The sequence below is a fragment of the Anguilla rostrata genome, chromosome 10, assembly GCF_018555375.3.
Source record: "Anguilla rostrata isolate EN2019 chromosome 10, ASM1855537v3, whole genome shotgun sequence".
In the NCBI taxonomy this organism is placed as follows: domain Eukaryota; kingdom Metazoa; phylum Chordata; class Actinopteri; order Anguilliformes; family Anguillidae; genus Anguilla; species Anguilla rostrata.
Window position 1 is genome coordinate 11863286 of NC_057942.1, and position 16946 is coordinate 11880231.

The 16946-nt window shown below is 40.4% G+C and overlaps 1 protein-coding gene across 1 annotated transcript; it reads left to right on the forward strand.

Annotated features, from left to right (window-relative positions):
- Positions 1-4465: 4465 nt before the first annotated feature.
- rhof (ras homolog family member F) lies at positions 4466-14937 on the forward strand. Its single transcript, XM_064354091.1, has 5 exons — positions 4466-5549; positions 7737-7824; positions 12163-12272; positions 13476-13610; positions 14033-14937. Exons 1-5 carry the CDS (start codon positions 5421-5423, stop codon positions 14198-14200), a joined length of 630 nt encoding a protein of 209 aa, XP_064210161.1. The 5' UTR covers positions 4466-5420; the 3' UTR covers positions 14201-14937.
- The last annotated feature ends 2009 nt before the right edge of the window (positions 14938-16946 follow it).

Below are 16946 nucleotides of genomic sequence, written 5' to 3' on the forward strand. Positions count from 1 at the left end.
AATCAATCAAATGTATGCTAACACATTACACATACTTCAGCTGCCTTCTATGACTGCATTAAAACCTGCAGCTGTATTGTGTGTTAGAGCAACTGGAACAATAGCCTACAGTGTACAATAGACAATAATTTAAGAAGAGACCCAACAGGCCGCAAGATATTTCTTATACAAACATTTGCTTTTATAGCAGCCAACTGAAGTATATGTTTGATCTCTGGTCAAATATGCTTGTTGAGAAAGAAAACCAAGCTCTATTGTGCCTTTTTCTTCTTGGCACTATCAAATAATACCATTTGCCAGTGGGCTATAGCTCAGTTAATCTTTCTGTTAATGTGTTCCAGTTGCACTGACCAGGAGGCTGTGATGTCCAGTCCTGATGCATGGATACCAAACATACAAATGTGCAAAATACTGGTTTACAGATCTGGTATTCTGTCATTACATGTTCAAACCTATTAAGTTTGCCCAAGTGAAGGAATTCTAGCTTGCAATATTCCATGGTTTATATAGTTTTTAAAAGGCAGCATCTGGCCTCAATGGCCTGGCTCCATTGACTACACATCACTGCAGAGTGATTTTCTAAGGACGTTCCACAAATCATCTGCCACCATTAGCAAGGCACTAACCCCAACACACATTTACTGACTGCATAGGAAGATTGCTCATGAGTTCATCTAGTCTGTGGCAAATCACAAAATGGCTTCTCAACCCTGGGTCAAATTCAGGTGGGGGGAGTCGGACCCAGATTGACAGCTCACTGAGAGATTGATCATCTGGGGTCAAGACAAGTACTTACTTTGATGGGTGACTTGAGAAAAAAGGTTCTGCCCAAACAAAACGCATCTTAAACCAGCAATTCCTGAACCAGGCTCTGGGGATCCCCAGAAGTTCAGGAAAGAGGCTCAGAGGGTAAGCAGGGTCTTTCCGAAAGATTCAGGTAATTAGGTGGCCAAGCGGTGAAGCTGCTGGAACACTATTGCTATTGTATTTCTTGGTTTTTATTATTATTCTTCCTTATATTTGACAAAAAGTGACAACTTAGTATTGATATTCAATTCTGAGGACAGCCCTATAGTATTGGCATGTTTAAGCCACAAGGTGGCGCTATAGATCAAAATGATCTTTAAAAATAGAAAAAATCATTAAAAATCACTTTTTAATGTAGATGTGTGAAACGTGCTATAGTAACTAATTGCATCAATGCAAATATAATTATGAATGTTTTGGTCACCGCCATCTTGAATTGGTGGCCATTTGGATTTTGTTTGTTTATATGTTACTTTTCCCACTTTTACCTGGTTGACTCACATGACTCTGTGCACACTGAGAGAGGGTACGTCCCAACCACAACTGACGAAATTTGGTGCCATTTGGCCATATGGTGGTGCTACACCATTTGAAATTTCCAAGAAAGAAAAATTGTCCTGCTGTGTTTGCCTTAGGTACCCCTTTTCAAACAGAATACAAACAGCCTTAAGGATCCATTAGCATGCTGCCTTCTGTGGGTATGGCTTTTTATCTCAACCAGTTTGACAAAGTGAACATTTACAACTCCATCCTGAAATCAACTCTAAGGAATTGGCCAGATTAAATCAGGTGGCTCTTTTGAGCTCAACAAATGTTTTGTAGACATTTGATACTTGGCTGACTATGCACCTCATTTGGAATATTTATATGTATTTTTTTGCATAAGTATTAGTGACTTGGCCCCCTTAATTGCTGCTTGCGGCTGTATTTTTGCATGTTGTTCCATATTTCATAGACAACACATTTTAAACTTCCAGGTAAAATAAATCTTTTATGTATGTATATGTGTGTATGTATATATATATATATATATTATTTGATGCTGGGCTGCAGCTGTGAACCTTAAGGTCTGGGATAAAATTTATCGGCAGCACCTGGGTAATAGTATCCTGGGCTTGGGATAAAGGTTCCAAGTTGCCCCCCCCCCCCCCCACAATCTGCGGCCCTGACTCCATGTACATGTATGTGGTTTAGAACAGCTGTATATATATTCTTTGTGCGGGACTTGTGGTTACTCCTGTGTATGCGCTATGCACACAGGGTTGCTCTTCCAGTTTGTTTAACTTGTTTGAAGAACACCATAAAAAAATGTTTTTGTTGAATTCTTTTCAAAAATAACCTTTGTGTAAATTCAAGAAAACAGAACAAATTGTTTATTATGTTGTATTAGTAATATTGTTGTATTAGTATTATATGCAGTAAAACCTTTTACCTAGCAGGATTGAAATGGTTATTCTTTTTTTTTTGCATTGTTGTGGTCTGTACTACACAATTTTAGATTTGTAATCGAACAATTCACATATTGTTATGGGTAATGTGCGCATTGTTAGCTTTTATTTAAAGGTATTTTTATACACTTTGGTTTCACCTCGTAGAAATTACACTACTTTTTATACATTGCCCCCCTATTTCAGGGCACTAACGTTTGGGACATTTTAATGTTATGTAAATTAAAGTAGTCATGCTTAGTACTTTGTCACATTTGCTTTGCATGCAATGACTGTTTGAAGTCTGTGACCCTTAGACATCATCAGGTGCTGAGTATCTTCTCTGATGATGCTCTGCCAGGCCTGTACTGCTGCCATCTTCAGCTCCTGCTTGTTTTGGTGGCTAGTTGTCTTAAATTTTCTATTCAGCTTTTGAAGCAGATGTTCAATTGGTCTCAAATCATTTGAATGATTTGGCCAGTCAAGAACTTTCCAGTTTTTGGCTTTGAAAAATAATTTTGTTGTATGTTTGGGATCATTGTCTTGCTGTAGGATGAACCACCATTCAATGAGTTTAGAGTCATTTGCTTAAACAGGAGCAGATAGGATGCTTCTGTACACCTTAGAATTAATACCGCGGCTGCTATCAGCAGTTATATCATTAATGAAGACAAGTAAGCCAGAACCTGTGACAGCCATACATGCCCAAACCATAACACCCCACTGCCATGTTTCTCAGATGAGGGTTGTGTTTAAATCTTGGGCAGTTGCTTTTGGCCTCCAGACTTTGCTGTTGTCATCACTCTGATACAAGTGAATCTTGGTCTCCTTAGTCCACGAGCCTATTTTACAGAACTCTGCAGGAGCTATTAGGTCCTTCTCAGCAGATTGTAACATGGCCATCCTGTTTTGGTGGTGAACTAATGGTTTACATTTTTCAGTGTAGCTTCTGTTGTTCTATTTGTGTAGTCTTCTGCGAACAGTAGGCACTGGCACATTCATGACTGCCCCTTGAAGAATGTTTCTGATCTGTCGGACAGGTGTTTGGGCCTTATTCTTCATTATGGTGAGAATTCTTCGATCACCAACTGTAGAGGTTGAACTGTCCTTGGTTTACCCAACCCTTTTTAATTACTGAGCTCACCACTGTTCTCTTTCTTCTTAGGGATGTTCCAAAGAGTTTATTTTGGTAAGCCTAAGGTTTGGCCTATATTCATTTTTTATTATTTTTATTTCTCAGGCTCACAATGGCTTCCTGGCTTCCTTGACTTTCATTGGCACAACTCTGGTCCTCATGTTGATACATGCCCATAACACTCTCCAAACGCAATCAAAAGCCAAGAATCAAGACTAGAGACTGAAATCTGTCTTCTACCTGCACTAACAAAGCAATTGAACACACCTGACTTATGAGAAACACATGTGAAGCTATTTGTCCCAAACATTATGGTGCCCTGAAATCGTGGGGGGGGGGGGGGTCGCTATCTATAAATGCTGTGAAGTTTGCATGGCGAAAACAAAATATGTTAAAATACGCATTAATATATCATGTTATATTGAGACATAACATGATATTTACATGTTGAAGATAGATGAATATATCCATGAGAAATTGTCTTGAGGGGAATTTGATGTACACTGCACCCATGACTGGTAGATGTGCCTCTTATGAGTCTAGCTTTAGGGTTGACATACTACAGTTGTCTTTTTGATGACTTTTGATGACATTCCTCTAGGTGGCATCAAAACACTTGCAGGTCTTCAGAGCATGTTGTTTTTCCGTTTCTGTGAAATTATTATTCAGGATAGAAATAATAATAGCATGAAGATAATTAGGTTTCTGCATTTTCTGTGAAGGCAGGGGTGCCTTATGTGAAATTTTCCTAATTTTTGTGTTGAATGTATTTTATCTTTTAATTTTTGGTGGTTATATGTTGAGTTTTTTTATTTTTTTATTTATTTTAGTTTTACTTTGGTTTTGTTTTTTGCTCCCACTCTTTAAAATAATTTATAACAGCTGATATAATAAAATAGTTTACGGCATTGTTGAAAGGCAAACAGCTAAAATATACAGATGGAAAATATTGGGATAATCCCCACATTTTACTGACCTGTTTGTCACACTTAACAACTAGTGATTGAATTCACCAAAGTTTACTTGCATGTTTTCAGGAAAATTCCACATATTAAAATAGTTTCAGTTTCAGTTCATTGGTATGTCTCCTTGAACTTAATATTATATCAATGAAACACAAACAAAGAATAAAAAAAAAACAGTTTTCAAAAATTCTCTGAATGTAGTTCAACACAGTTTTTCTTTTTCAATTGTTTTCTGTTTCCAAGCACTCATTTCCTCTCACATATAGGGTGTGAATAGATATCAATAGGGGTTTTTTTGTTCCTGCCCTCCAAGTAACCTGTTGTAAAACAATCTACAGGTGTAGGTGTAGCACGCATGCAGTGAATGCATAACAGCAGCAAGGGTATCTGAAGTATCTAAACTTTCCTCCTTTATCAAACTACAGAAATTCCACAGAGCAAGTTATGAATGACGTGGCTTTAACATTAAAGGTGTGGCAGGTGAAATCTTTGGTTCCAACCCCAGTGGCAACAGCCTATGTGAGGTGTGGAGTGTTCCTCTGTGTGTGTGTGTGTGTGTGGGTGGGTGCGTGCGTGCGTTTGTGTGTGTAAGTGTGTGAGAGAGAGAGAGAGAGATTACAGCTAGCCAGAAGACAGGGAGGAGGCCCTAAAACCAGCTAAAGCAGCAGCATTAGGATCAGAAAACACCCGACGTTATGCAAACGCACGCATACTGAGTGTAGGCAGCTCCCGCTGCCTTTCGCACTCAGTGGCAGGACCGGCATCGCAGCAGAAAGAGCGGGAGGAGGGGCCAGCAGCCAGATCTTCAGCCTGCAGGTTCCTGCCTGCGTAAGAGAGCAGGGCTAGGTTAACCACAGATGAGTTTCCGGACACGCCGGGTGGCTTGCCAACTTCGAGAGACCTGAGTGCAGGAGGAGATGGCAGTGCTGTGATTCCGCTTGCCTGGACCAGTATCGGTCAGCCCGGCAGGTTTCCGTTTGCTCTCCTTGGTTCGAGCGGCTCCCGGTGAACAGGCATCTCAGTGCTGGGGAAGCCGATGATCATCGCTGTCCCGCTTTGGCGCTCTGGTTTTTGAGCGGCAGGAGCATGACACATAACGGCTCGGCGGCCAGCCACGGCAGGCAGCGAGAGGAACTTAAAATTGTGATTGTGGGGGATGGGGGATGTGGGAAGACATCCCTTCTCATGGTGTATGCCAAAGGAGATTTTCCAGAGGTAAGCTGCCTTACATGGTCAACGCATCTGGCCATTTGTCATCCTTCTAATACTGCTTGGAACTGAATGGGTCAAAAACCTGGGTATTAATAGTTTACTTGTGTGTGTGTGTGTGTTTGATAAACCAACGATCTAGAACAAGAGTCTGGAAACAGTATAGTGGTACCTTGTGAACACTAGTTTGTGTTCTTAAATCATTATCACATTGTTGTGGTTTCTGACCGCAGTGGAGACACTGTTCCTGTAGAATGGCTAGAAACCATGTCCCAGTGTCTGTTTGGAGGTTGAATTTGCATTCAGTGTGGTGCGATACTTGTTCAGGAAAGTATCAGTGTTTTCCACATACCCAACTCTAACGTTGCCCAGGTTGGGGGTTCAGTTGGCTTGGAATGACAGAGCCTTATCATGCACCAGCTACTGCTGGTTGATCGAATGCTTGCAAGCCCGCCTGTTAAAATTCATATAGAGCAGGGGTGGGAAATTCCAGTCCTGGAGGGCCGGTGTGGGTGCAGGTTTTTGTTTCCACAAATTACCCTGGCTAAATGAGTGAATTGGCTGCATACACCAACACTAGTTCACTCATAGATTACAGATCACAGTAGGGACACAAGAACAATCTTTTGCTGTTATTCGTGTGATTAGTGAGAAATGTAGCTAAAATGTCATTTGGCATAATTGTCAGGGCTAATTAAGTAATTAAGGCCAGACGTTGGCATGAAAAGCAGGAACAGATACGGCCCTCGTTGCTCACCTCTGATATAGAGCATCTTCCTGGGCTCATGTGTGTGTGAGCCTGACTGTAGTGTGATAAGAAGTGTCCCTTGGATGAGTTTGTTTGTCTGTGCTCTTTGCTCAAAGAAAGAGGGTGCAATGATGAGTGCTGATAAATGTGTAAAAGGAGTACAAGAATAAAAAATAAAACTAACAGCATCTTCAAGGGCATATTCATTGGTTTTCATGTTGAGATGCAGCTGAGTTGTGAAGGAACTTTTTTCCCCTCGCCATAGAGAGTTTTCATTTTTTGTGCCCGATACCTCTTGTGGTGTTTGATAATTCCCAATAATAGAAGTACAATATAAGAGTTATAGTACTGTAAATACTATAAACATGTAGACTTTTTGTTATTAATCTTTAAAAGAAATTAAACTAAAAGTGTAGCAAAATTGCTTTTTAAAAACATTTAAAAGCAGTGTGATATTAAAATGATTACAATTAGTGTGACGGACATGGAAATTCAGTATGTGGACTCAGTATCTCTTAAACTGAAAACCTTACAAAATACCTTAACTTACAGTTAAGGCCCACAGACACACAGGTGCCGAAATGGAAGTTCGGAAGAATGCATGCCTATATTTATTTAGTTCACTGAGAACAGGCCTTGGTAAATAAAATAAAGGAAAACAAATGTCTGATTGACCATGACTTCAGTGTTGTCATGGTAACTGTTTATTTTAGTGGTATTAACTGTCAAAGGCTTCATCTGGTGGTTAAGCCCGGGGAATGGTTGTTTTACCACTGATACTAACAAGCCTTGCCTTCTTCAAAACACATATGTCAGCTTCTCTGACACTTATTATTGGACTTATTATTCCTACTTATTCTTACTGAAGGGCTAATTGAGCCTAAAAGACTCCTCTTTGCATTTGATAAAGGGTATATAACACAGCAGGCACATTTCTAATTAAATCAGGGAGTAAATAGTCATTTTTTAGTTAATTTTTATAATTTGGTTTCACACTGTTTATATCGCTCCGACTGACTTTTATGTATACTTTAATTCACACATGGTAAACACTGTATTCAGAATGTGCTTTTTAATACCTTCAGGTGAACTGTGTATTTGACCCTGTGTGTTCAGCCCTCAAACTCACAGGCCAATAGTTTTAAAACAGTATTGACAATTTTCAAAAGATTGAAATACAGGGGTTCTGATACCAAATTAGTTTAAATTAATTGAAATGGACTATTATGACTATTATGTTTGATGACTATTATAATGATGAGGCTGATTATTTCTTCAAGGTACACAAAGGTATGTAATGTTTCTCTGTAATGTTTTCACTTTTTGTTTCCTTCCTCATGCCAAAAAGACGCATAACTGGACACAAAGACCTTCTTTAGTGCCAAAATACCCCAAATACAACTCCACAAAACCAAGATTAAAACATTCAGTTTTTCTTTTTACAGAAATATGCTCCATCTGTGTTTGAAAAGTACATCACCACAGTCAAGTATGGAGGCAGAGAAATCGTCTTGAACCTCTATGATACAGCGGGTAAGAGCCGGCTTCCATGCTGCCAAACACCTTGCTGGACGGGTATATCTAGACAAAAGCGGGGGTGGGGCTGTTGGGTAACTTCACGCATACCAGCCATGTAAGAACTAAGGTCTTCTGGTTTTAAGGATTTCAATAGTCAACAACAAAATAAAAGATTGGGAGCTCCATAGAACTGTGCAATAATGGGATTTGGTACTGCTCTTTAATCCAAAATTTCATATATCCAGTGCCCAGGACAAAAGGTAGGAAAAAGAGAGAACTGCCCTGGGTGTGGCTTATCAGTTTCACTCATAAATCAGGAGTTGTACTGCATATCAAGTACTAAAGTATGCATGTTGTAATTCCACATGGCAACAAAAGTTATGAAACCTACAAGCCAGTCATTAATTTGAGCTGTTGGCGCCTTTATTGAAACTTCAGTCCTGGAGTATGTGTTTAATGACTGTTGACTCAACTTGTCATTTGTGAATTTGTGAATCGTGCGCATGACAGAGTTCTAGAGAACCTGGCCTTTGATGCCTATTGTAAAAAATTGTAGATGAATTCAAAGAACGGTGCCATAGCCATGCACTATTTCATGATGATGGCAATGTTTCCAGCACACACTGCTTTTCCAAATGAAACTTGTGTACATTGCTTCAGTTCTCTCAAAATAGATTCACTGCTCAACAGGTGTTTTGTTGGGCTGATGATAAAATGTGTAAGTAGAACATATATATCTGTGTGTGTGTGTGTGTGTATGTATGTGTGTGTGTGTGTGTGCAGATTTGACCCGCAACCCAGTAGTGCGTTTTTGTAAGTTATTGGTAATTTGACTATTTTTTTATTGGCTTTCAGACATATGCTCATGAACATGACAGCTCAATCATTTTGTTCTGAACCAGATATTTTGTTTTGGGTAATATCTTGTTTCAAAAAGGCGCGTCGCAAAACGTTTTTACCCAGAATGCAGAGCGAGATTGAGGAAGCAGGCCAGGGACGAGCCTGAGAGAACAACTGTGAGTTGAATATAGATATGAAGGTCCACCGCGATTCTGTGGTACTTGCATTAACACTGAGCTTTGGCCAAGGTGACAGAAATGGTGGGTCAGGTCATTCCCCTGCCGGCTGTTTCTGTTACCCAATGACACCCACCATCTATTTCAGGAGACACAGGCGAGCTATTTTAGGGTGTATGAAGCAGCAGTAGAGCTGGTATGGACAGTAAATTGGGACTTATTATAAGTTGGAGCTCTCCCATGTCATTTAAGGGGAGGCCTAAAATGGATCTGTGCCTTTGATACTCACTGTGCTTTAGCAGGAGGAAGCGCCACTGCGTCTCAGTCTCAGAGAAGCTCGTAGGGCAGAGCAGCAGCACGCCTTCACATACTGCAGCGCTGCAGGCTGCCGTCACGGCAACAGAGGATGTGGTTAAGATGTCGCCCGCCGCCAAAAGACAAAACAAAATGGAAAAAAAAGAACATCTCAGGGAATGTTGTTCATTGTAACTAAATAACAATTTACATCTTATCTCACTGCATTCGATTTAGCCCCTTTGGTATTGTCTGTATGAACACACATCTACCACGAGGTCTCTTGTCATATATTTACTATGTAAGCCATGGACAGATTGCAAAAAGCACGATTAACTGCTCCGCATATGAGATATGTTTTATAACAGATTTTTTTCTGACTTTTTCATTTTTTGCCTATATGGAATCCCCAGTTGTATTTTGAAGCCTGTTTTGTCACTGCGACCTCCTCCATCAAATAGGGAGAGCATAGACGCACACACACATATGTATGCTGGCAGTGAGCTACGTATGTTTCTATTTACTGTGAATTCGGCTAGCTGAGCTAAGCACTCGCTGCATTGTCAGAGTACACTGAAAACACAACTGGTGAAGGCAAACTCCAGGTCTCCATCCATGCGCAACAATATGATCAATTTTGTGTAACCATGCTTGACTGCCAGCTGTAGTTGAGACTGGTGGTTTCCAAATTCAGTACCACGGTGTGGGGTGCTGTTTTGAAAACCTGTGTTTTTGCTCAAGCCGACAGTCCATGTGTGAGAGATATTTGATTTTCCCAGTCCTGATATCACAGGTGTGTAGTTTCTGTCCTTGTGTCTGTCCTGTTACAGACATGAAGATACAAAACCAAAGTGTTAACACACTGTATCGAGCTCACAATATGTCAATACTTTGGTCCTGGCTCAACAGGCTACATGTTCTCATTTATAGTAACCTAAGCTTAGAACCTCACCCAAATCAAAACTACCCTGCAATGATTACTTTATGATAGCTGTCACATTTTCGAATCCACACCAATAAACAAGTCATTGTGGGTGAGTGGACATCATTGACTGTAATGGAATGCAACTGTATTTGTATAAACCCTGATAAAATTGCCATTGTGTTGTAGGCAAAAAAGGAAGTAGATTTTTCACTCATATGTGGAACAGTAACCCTCTGTTTGCTGAGGACAGATAAGCAGTTGTGACGATGTACCTTTGTGCGTGAGATTTCATGTCAACAATTCACATGGGGAATTACCTAAAGGACATTTTCCCTGTGCTTCTGGTGGGCATAGAAAACAAACAGGTTTTTTGGAATGCGTTTTCAAAACTCTAATTCGGTGTTCTAGGACTCCATTGCTTTAATTTTGCAGTAGTGATCATTACATCAGCATTAAAATGTTCTATTAAGAACATTCTAATCACATATTTATGATTTTACATCTTAAAGGGTAAAAAAAAACTTTACAGGATTTAATAGGGAATTTAATGAATTGCCTTACTGAAGAGCATTCATTTAATCCGTTTCAGGAAACAGTTGACATGGATCCTTCTGAGAAGTGACCAGCCTTTTCTGTAAATGCAGCCTAGTCCACAATACTGCAGCTTATCTCACACAAACGGCTAACAGGGCATCCTCGCTAGCAGGAAGTGCAAGAAAGAGGCAGGAAGTTGAGGTTTCTCTATACCTTGTCACGAACACGCCTTCGTGTCAGTACATTCTGTCAGCTATTGCAACAGTTAGTGGGGCAGAGTGAAATTCCTCATTCATGCTTTGTCTCGTGTTGATTGACGTGATAGTGCTTGGTCCTGTTTCCTTTGGGCAATGTTTCCAATGCAGTGGCAGCTCAGTCCATTCATTTTGAAAGTAAACACACACAAAAACACACGGATGAGTGACAGTCCAGCGCCATTAAATTCAATTTACCAAAGCCTCCCCATCCTTACTTTTTTTCCTGTCTGGCTAGACTCATTTTTGAAATATCCCCAGTGTGTTTAAAGTATCCCCTGCGTGAAAGTAGTCTTGTGTGAATTCCAGCCAGGAAAGATGGTATTGACATTACCCAGGCCAATTTCAAGAGGAAATTTAACCTGCTGTATTTCATCGCCATACTTGTCTTTCATATAGAGACCCCTGATTTGTTTCCCTTTTGAAACTTTTTACAGGTGAAAAAGACTTCACATTTTTGTATAGAATTTGTTAAATAATGCAAAACATCCCAAATCTCTGCTTGCATGGCAAGCTGATGAACATCTACTTTCTATTCAACTTATGGAAATGTAAGGAACAGCTTTTGGCTGAACTGGCAGTGGACAGTTATGTCAGCACAGTCATTAAAATAAATGTATAAAAGTTGTAACCTTTGTCTTGAAAACCCCCCACCAACACGCACATGCACACACACACACAGACACACACACACACACATGCATGCACACAAAACCACCTCTCCTTGCCTCTGAACCTACTGCCAATTTGACATTCTGGACATCATGGGTTTAAAACAGCACCACTCAGATACTGATGCTCTCCTACCTTGCACTGTGACCTCCGGACATTTGCCAAAGAATGCCCATATGGCTGAAATTATGTAGAATACCCCTGTGGAGTGAGAGTTATAGAGATACAGTGATAGATGCATAGAGATGAAGTAGAACAGTTCCATGCTTTCATGTCATAATTAACATTATTGTCCTCTGCAACTTGGGGATGGGTAGGTCCTTATTGTAGACAGGTGGTCAGAAATGTTCTCATACAGTAAAAAGCTCTCTTAGAAGCTCTTTAGTCACAGCTTCCTGTTTCTTCATTACGTTCGATTGTAAAAGACATAACCGTTATGTGACACACAACATCAGATCTGACATGAGGCTATTGCCATATTTATGTCTGGCAAAATAGCCATTCGTAATGTGTAAAGAAGAATAGATACATAATCGCTACTTTCCAGCACTAGTCTAGTGCCATCACTAGTCACCATATAAACTTCCCTGCAACACAATTGAATATTGAACATTAAACTCACTGATTTTGTGTTTGTATGTGCATGTGTGTGTTTCAGGTCAAGAGGACTATGATCGGTTAAGGCCACTCTCCTACCAGAATGCCAACCTTGTGATCATCTGTTATGATGTGACCAACCCCACCAGCTTTGACAATGTTATGATCAAGGTACACTCATTTTAACATGCTTTCCTTTTTTCTGTGACCACAAATGTATGCAATTGCATGTAACCCCACTTCTGAGCCTGTTTTACTATTACAAAAAGTGCCTACTTTAAAGGAAAGGGGAGGCATCTACAGTGCCACATCTCAATGATTGTAAGTGAAGAAGGACATCAGCAGAATTTGTTTCCTCGATACAGTGGAGCTTATCATTATATTGTATGCACAAACCACATGTCTCTGCAAAGAGATGTTTCTTGAATGTTGAAAAAGGTTATTTTATCTCTCTCTCTTATGCTTTGTGCATGTGTGTGGGTGTAAGAGAGAGATGCTCTCTTAAAAAGTGTATATTTACTGTATATAAGGGGAAGTGAAATTTATTGAGTGCAAAACATAAAGCAGATTGACGTAGCCTACAGTCAGTAATTTAATCAGCTTGCCTGTAAGTCCACTAAGAATAGGTTTTTTGACCGTTTAATAAGATTAATCATATCTGTGTACTTCAGATCCCTTCATTAGAGTCCTTTCATCAGATGATGTGACAGACAAGGGATTTCTACTCACTAATTGCTGTTTTAGTAATGCTGCCTACAGTACTCCTCACCCCTCGTATATTATCTACTTGAACTACATGGCTTTCGCTGGAATTTCTCTCTGACCCCCTGAGAAACTACAAACTGTATCCATAACAACCTTTGCCAGGATCTTCGTTTCTCACCACTTGAGTATATCTGGCCTTTTAACTTGCCTGACGGTCCTGGAACAAGCTGTTTTGGACATCTTTATTGGTACATAACTCACGCCACAGGGGTGTAAGGCACAGAACACTCTGGTCCTTAGTTCAGGAGAACATAAAACACCCTCCATAATGTGGTGCTGTACGTGTGTGTGTTTTCCCTGGATGAATTGCTTCAAGTTGTGGTATAGAACAGGCTTGTGTTTTTATATTTATCTTTAGCATCTGAAAAAATGTCCTATCATGCACCTGATGAATTGCAGTTAGATCTTTGCACTCTCACTGGCACAAGATCTTCTGACTTAATTAAACAGCGTTGTTACTTTTTCCCACAATTATTTCCTAAACGTTTTACAAAAAGTTTTTTTCTCAGAACTTTTCTTTTGACAGTTATGATCAAACATAATTGCACGTATTCTGTTTTCCATTCTTTCATAATTTTGCACCTGTTACAAATATGAATCCTCTTTCAGTGGTACCCAGAGGTGAACCATTTCTGCCGTGGCGTTCCGGCAATTCTTATTGGCTGCAAGACAGACCTCCGCAAGGACAAGGAGCGAACCAGGAAGCTGCGGGCTCTCGGTCAGGCCCCCATCACATATATCCAGGTAAAGAGGAGCACCCATGCGCAAGGTTAAATTGCTATTGGTCTTGCAGATCAGATGAGTTTAAAAGTTTCATGAATATTGGCAGTGTAGTGTAATGTAGTTTATTGTAGTGGTTAAGGCCTGGGCTTGTAACGCCAATCCAAAATGGGGCACTGCTGTTGTAGCCTTCTTGCTCATATTTGCAATAAATCGTCAGGCAACAATTTCAGTTTTGCATAAACAATAACACTCTCCGCTAATCTACATTCAACCCCCTCAAGTTCTCACATTCCTTTCAAGCTCTGTTGTGATCTAGATATAGACACTGCTGAGAATGTGCAGTTCATTGAGAGCTGAACCACAGCTTTTTCTGACTTTAATATTAACCATTCAGCCATAGCATGAGGCGTATTCAGGTCTGTGCTTCTATTGTCTCTGGGCAGGGGGAGGAGACCAAGCTGCAGATCAATGCTGAACTGTACCTGGAATGTTCCGCAAAGTACAGGGAGAACGTGGAGGACATTTTCAGAGAGGCTGCCAAGCGGGGCCTGGCAGGCATTCGGAAAGCCAGGCAAGCACGCAAGAAGAGCGGGATGTGCGTCCTCCTCTGATCACATGACTAGCACGGTCCACGGATGAACAGCTGACAGGATGCAGCGGCCATCTTGTTTCTCAAGTACAATATTGTACAAGTACTGTGTCTGCTCTCGCAAAAGACAATTACCTTTTTTAAAAATAAATATTTCAAATACTTTTTTTTTAAATGGCATGAAAGTTGTGCCAAAATGGTCTCACTTTTTCCCCAGCTGGTGAAGCCGCGTGTGGGCATTTATTTGTTGAGCCATTCCAGGAATAACGTGTTGCCCGACATCCATCAGGAAGTCCATATACCTGAATCCCCACTGTCCAAATGGAAGCTCCTGTTTGGGGTACTGGCTGGACCAGACCCCACACAATGTTTTTGGGGAGAAACTGTATGCTGCTAGCCTATCACTTCACTGTAACTGGTGATTTACACTGTATTATCATGTGGAAATGAGAAATATTCAAAGAGGCACAATTCCAAAATTTGTGATTTTACACACTGTACACTTATTTATCAAAAAGTAAGAATCAGTCCACAAACAGGGAAATTGATCAATGAATGTGAAATAACCATTTTCCATCTAATTAAAGCAGCTAGGATTGATTGATTTAGACTGATTTGCTGGTCATTCTCAAATGAATGTATTTACTCACTTCCTTGGCTGTAAACACAGAAAGATATATATGTTTGTTAGCATTGATTTAGCACATTTTATAAAAGCAGTATGGTTTTTTTTTTTTTTTAATAAATTGGATAAATATATTCTGTGCAGTTGCAGGCTGTCTGGTTCTTGTGGGGCAGGAGACACCCTTTTGTCAGCACTAAATTCTGACACCATTTGCAGACACCATGGTCTTTGAATTTCAAAACATGCTGCATTCCTTCCTGCTGTTCTTCACGTAACTCTTTCAAAGGCCTTTTGATGCTAATGCTAATGTTTTTCTCCTGTGGCGGCAATGACTCTGAGTCATAAAACTCAGGCCCTGAGTATGCAGAAGATGCAGAAAAACAGTCCTTCAGTGGGTTTTAGAAAGAAATTCTCAAGACACCTGCATTATTTTTCAATAGGCATTATTGAAATTATACGCATTATATACACAGACACGGGGTTGCTAAAACCAGAATAAGCCCATAATTGTAACATTGTAAAGAACATATTTACAAAATAAAGACTGAGAAATAATATGATTTACACAAAACTTCACAGCTAAGATTGGTGTTTGATGATAAATGCTGTGAACGCATACACTCAGCAATCTTTTTGCTTGAAAACTTCACACTGGTCATTAGGCTCTCAAAAGGTCCAGGGCCTTGCAATTTTGCAGGCAGGACTGTGTTAACAGTGGTTGTTCTAGATTATTTATCAAAAGCCAAAGTGGAATTTTATGCTAATTCCACACCCCGAATCGACTCAAGACCTTTTGTTAGCTTTCTTGTGCATGAGCTAATGATTCAAAGACACACAGCTCGCCAAGAAATAGCTGAGCAGTCAGTTGTCCCATTACTTTTGCAACCTTGAAATGGGGAACTATGTATTGAAAAGGGCTGCAATTCTGACACGGATCACTTGATATGGATGGTAATATCCTTAAATTAAAGCTGACAGTCTGCACATCAATAAATAGGGTCAGAAATTGCGGTTGGAAGCCCACATCCGATGACCGTGCATAAGTGCGAAAAAACAGAAGGGCAACTCTCAAGTGACTGAGATTGTCAATGCAGGACGTGATCAGACTGTGTCAGCAAGAACAGTCTGTCAACAACTACATAGAGAGAGATATTATAGTAGGGTTGCAGTGCATAAACCCCTCATTACAATGACGACTTCACATTTGAGAGGTCAGTGGTTCATTACATTACAGGCATTTAGCAGACGCTCTTATCCAGAGCGACTCACACAACTTTTACATAGCATTTTTTTTTACATTGTATCCATTTATACAGCTGGATATATACTGAAGCAATTTCGGTTAAGTACCTTGCTCAAGGGTACAACGGCAGTGTCCTACCCGGGAATCGAACCTGCGACCTTTCGGTTACAAGCCCAGTTCCTTACCCACTGTGCTCCGTCCAAAAACTGTAGGCACTGGTGGAAAAAAAGTGATATGGTCAGATGAGTCATCCTTCACCATATTCATGACAAGTGGGCGAGTGCGTGTTTGGTGTACACCAAGAGAACAGTACAGGCCTAAATGCTTTACCCCTACAGTGAGGGGGGTCAGGTGGCTCTGTTATGCTGTGGGGGGCTTTCTCCTGGGGTGTTTTGGATCCACTTGTCCCCTTAGCGGGAAGGGTCCCTGGAAATCAATACAAAATTATTTTGAGTGATTACCTTTATCCTACGATGAAACATTTCAATCCTGATGGGAGTGGTCTCTTCCGGGATGACAATGCCCTCATCCACAGGGTACGAGGGGTCACTGAATGGTTTGATGTGCATGAAAATGATGTGAATCATATGCTATGGTCTTTGCAGTCACCAGATCTCAATTGAACACCTATGGGAGATCTTGGACTGACGTGTTAGACAGCGCTCCCCATCACCATCATCAAAACACCAAGTGAGGGAATATCTTTTGGAAGAATGGTGTTCCATCCCTCTAGTAGAGTTCCAGACACGTGTAGAATCTAGGCCAAGGCGCATTGAAGCTGTTTGGGTGGCTAGTGGTGGCCTAACACAATACTAAGACACTTTATGTTAGTTTTTCTTTTTGAGTTGTCACTCGTTTGTATGTATATATACATATTACACACACACACACACACACACA

What these genes read in the sequence shown, in the direction of transcription:
- rhof (XM_064354091.1), top strand. Translation starts at nt 5,421, where the DNA reads ATGACACATAACGGCTCGGCGGCCAGCCACGGCAGGCAGCGAGAGGAA. An exon ending in CCAAAGGAGATTTTCCAGAG is followed by an intron (nt 5,550 to 7,736) that starts GTAAGCTGCCTT and finishes TTCTTTTTACAG; the next exon opens with AAATATGCTCCATCTGTGTT. An exon ending in CCCCCATCACATATATCCAG is followed by an intron (nt 13,611 to 14,032) that starts GTAAAGAGGAGC and finishes GTCTCTGGGCAG; the next exon opens with GGGGAGGAGACCAAGCTGCA.